General features: G+C 31.4%; 1 protein-coding gene across 1 annotated transcript; it reads right to left on the reverse strand.

Moving 5' to 3' along the window:
* Positions 1-941: 941 nt before the first annotated feature.
* LOC107594347 (choline transporter-like protein 1) lies at positions 942-3,132 on the reverse strand. Its single transcript, XM_016284359.1, has 5 exons — positions 3,003-3,132; positions 2,474-2,616; positions 2,221-2,357; positions 2,050-2,143; positions 942-1,233 (listed from the first exon to the last, which is right to left on the reverse strand). Exons 1-5 carry the CDS (start codon positions 3,108-3,110, stop codon positions 942-944), a joined length of 774 nt encoding a protein of 257 aa, XP_016139845.1. The 5' UTR covers positions 3,111-3,132.
* Positions 3,133-3,399: the final 267 nt, after the last annotated feature.

Below are 3,399 nucleotides of genomic sequence, written 5' to 3' on the forward strand. Positions count from 1 at the left end.
AATGACAGAATTTTCATTTTTGGGTGAACTAACCCTTTAACTTCTGCAAATCAGTTATGGCAGTTAACAAATTAAAATAAAACCATAAAACAAAATCATTTTAATACTTAAAAAAAACATTAACGGAAATAAAATAAAACACCAACATATTTCAGCTAGTAATTAATAGAATCTATAAAGACGTTCAATAAAAAAAAAAAAAAAATTACTAAAACTAACTAAAATTAAAATGAAATAAAATAGAATACAAACTTTAGCTAGTAATGAATAAAACTATTCAGAGATATTTAATAAAAACTAAAACTAATAAAATTATGAAAACAACAAAAAGAAAGTTTAAGTTGATGTACTAAAATAAATAAAAGTGAAATAAAAATTTATAAAAACTACATATTCATGTTTAATAACAAAAACTAATAACATTTAAAAAATTTTTTAAAACTAACTCAAATTAAAATGAAATAAAATAAATGGCAAGTGAAATAAAATAAATCTTATTTCAGCTAGTTTCCAATGAAACATTTCTCATTTTCATTTAGTTTAAATTGATGTACTAAAATAACTAAAAATGACATTATTATATTATAAATATTAAAAACTATATAGTCATGTTAAATAAAAAACAAAAACTAATAAAAAATTGGGAAAAAACACAACATAGAAAATACTAAAACTAACTCAAATTAAAATGAAATAAAATAAACAGCAAGCGAAATAAACTCATTTCAGCTAGTTGCCCAGGAAACATTGTCAAACATTTTAATTTAGTTTAACATGATGTGCTAAAATAACCCAAACTGAAATAAAAATGTAAATATTTAATAAAACAAACCGAAAAAAAAAACAAAAACAAATACTAAAACATCAAAATGAAAATCGAAAATATGTAAATAAAAACCAATTCAAAATATTAATAACAACTATAATATAATATCTTGATATTAAAAATAGCACTGATGCAAATCAGGTTTTATATTTATGACTTGAAAGATGTTAATGGAAGTTTTGAGGAATGTCATTTGTATGAATGTTGGTTTCCTAAGTTTTGATGAGAACAGCTGACCGAGAGCGAGCAGACACAGGCCCATGATGATCTCTCTGGATGTCATCACTCCAGCAATGACCCGGTGCACCACGCTGTTGTCACTGACGAAAGTGATGAAGGCCTCGGCAAACTTGGCGTAGCAGGAAATGTCAACGGGAATACAGCGGTGAAACACTGGTAAAGATGCACTGCACGAAAAAAAATGACAGTTTGAATGGAAATTGATCAAACCTATGTTTATCTACCTAATGTTTTCTGTATGTATATGCAGTAATCTTTTAAGACTTCATGAAATCATAAGACAAGACGTTTTCTTTGCTGTGTTGACATACTTTCTTCAGAAAGAGGACGTTTGGGTGGAAATATCGATGGGTCTGTTATTGTTCCAATAGTTATGAATCATGATTTGCAACTTGCGATCTCTAGACAGTGACTTTTTAGTGGAAATATTTTATGAAAAATGTATATTTAAAACATATAATATATAATTTATACTGACACTTCAATTCAAAAGGTTAGACTCAAGTTCTCTGCATTTATCCCATCCAAGTACACACACACACACACACAGCAGTCGTGGCCTAATAGTTAGAGATTCATAAATATATGAATACTATTTCACTGCTTCCACAAAAATATGAAGCAGCACAGCTGTTTTCAACTGTGATAATAATCAGAAATGTTTCTTGAGCAGCAAATCAGCATATTAGAATGATTTCTGAAGGATCATGTGACACTGAAGACTGCAGTAATGATGCTGAAAATTCAGATTTGATCACAGGAATAATTTACATTTTAAAATAGATTCACATAGAAATCAGTTATTTTAAATTGCAATAATATTTCACAATTTTCACTGTATTTATGATCAAATAATTGAAGAAAGTGGCTTTCAAAAACATACTTTTGAAAAGTAGTGCATAACTACACTAGTTTAGTCCATTTTTAGCATAACACACATGGCCTAAAAGCAACAAAACTTAAGCGATCTTTTAAGTTTCTACCTTGGATGGACAGGAAGTGTAGGACATTTTGTTGTTCGATTACGGTGAGATGAATACGTGTCTGGCGGGACGTCATAGGAGCACAAATCAGATCCTACAGAAAAACAAAACACTATTAGGCATAAATCACATTTCCGGACATTCAGCTGTACACCACAGCACTGAGCTCACCGTTAGCCGTGGAGAACTTTGTGAGATCCTCATAAGTCTTCAAGAGCCGCAGACCTGTGAAACTCTGTGTGTCTCGATGTCTAAAGTACTTTCTTCTCAGTATGTCGATGTTACAGGGGTCCAGGAAAAACACATACCTGTGACAGAACCATTGAACAAACTGTCACTCAACACCTGTAAAATCTTCCTGAATCACTCGTCAATCTAAAGATCTGCAAAGGAAGCAGCTCTGTTTCAGCGAGCTCTCACACACTTTCTGGATGTGTGGTCGCGGCCGCTGAGATCTATTCCTGGGATTTTGGCGTTCTTCTGACCGCAGGTGTTCCCGTAGCTGTCGTACCCTGATATGAGTCTGGAGGCGGCCCCTGTCGCTATGGCGAAGCCACAGATGCAGAGCTGCCATAGAAACACAAGATGATGATCAGGACACGATGGCAGGTAGCAGAAATTATTGATGGGCAATATTTGCCCCCTGGAACTGATTTCAGGTGCATTGTTTACTTGTATGAGAGGGCATTTTTACCATATAAAAACAGACAGCATGAAGTACTTCGGTTGAACCAATTAATTAAATACACTTCATTTAAACACTTATGACTATAATAACAAAATAACATCAGACAATGATAATAATATGGTTTAAAACTAATAACAAATATTATTCATACTTAATGTTTTTGGATTGGTAATTGTGTCCAATAGTTGCTTTTTTTATTTTTATTTTTTATTAATAAATGTGAATTTTATTTCTTTATATTCATTTCACATGTCTGTTTTCCTACCATGCCGACATTGAAGAGGATGAACAGGAGCAGCCATGGGATATCTGTGCACGTCCTCTGCTCTAAGGGTTTCCACTCGCGGGTCTTCTGTAAAGGGGAAGTTGACATAGTTGACGTGACACACACAAACTCTCTTTTAACTTAAATAGCTAAATAAATAACTACATGCATAAATAAATACTTCTTTTTTTTTTTTGCGGATCTAGTAACATTTTCTAACTATCGTATATAAATTTGTCACATCATATTACTAGCCAAGTAAACTACAAAAAAAGTATGTAATTAAAATAATGAAAACCTAAAAAAGACATTGAGACTAGCAGTGTCATTTTAGTATTATTTAAATACTATGATAGTTAGTATTTTGAATTGACATATATATATATATATATATATA

The sequence above is a fragment of the Sinocyclocheilus grahami genome, unplaced genomic scaffold, assembly GCF_001515645.1.
Source record: "Sinocyclocheilus grahami isolate Dianchi unplaced genomic scaffold, SAMN03320097.WGS_v1.1 scaffold181.1, whole genome shotgun sequence".
Taxonomy (NCBI): domain Eukaryota; kingdom Metazoa; phylum Chordata; class Actinopteri; order Cypriniformes; family Cyprinidae; genus Sinocyclocheilus; species Sinocyclocheilus grahami.

Coding starts and splice junctions, on each gene's coding strand:
- LOC107594347 (XM_016284359.1), bottom strand. CDS start 3,110: ATGTCAACTTCCCCTTTACAGAAGACCCGCGAGTGGAAACCCTTAGAG. Junction 2,144..2,220: donor AAAGTTCTCCACGGCTAACG/GTGAGCTCAGTG, acceptor GTTTTTCTGTAG/GATCTGATTTGTGCTCCTAT. Junction 1,234..2,049: donor ACACTTCCTGTCCATCCAAG/GTAGAAACTTAA, acceptor TTTTTCGTGCAG/TGCATCTTTACCAGTGTTTC.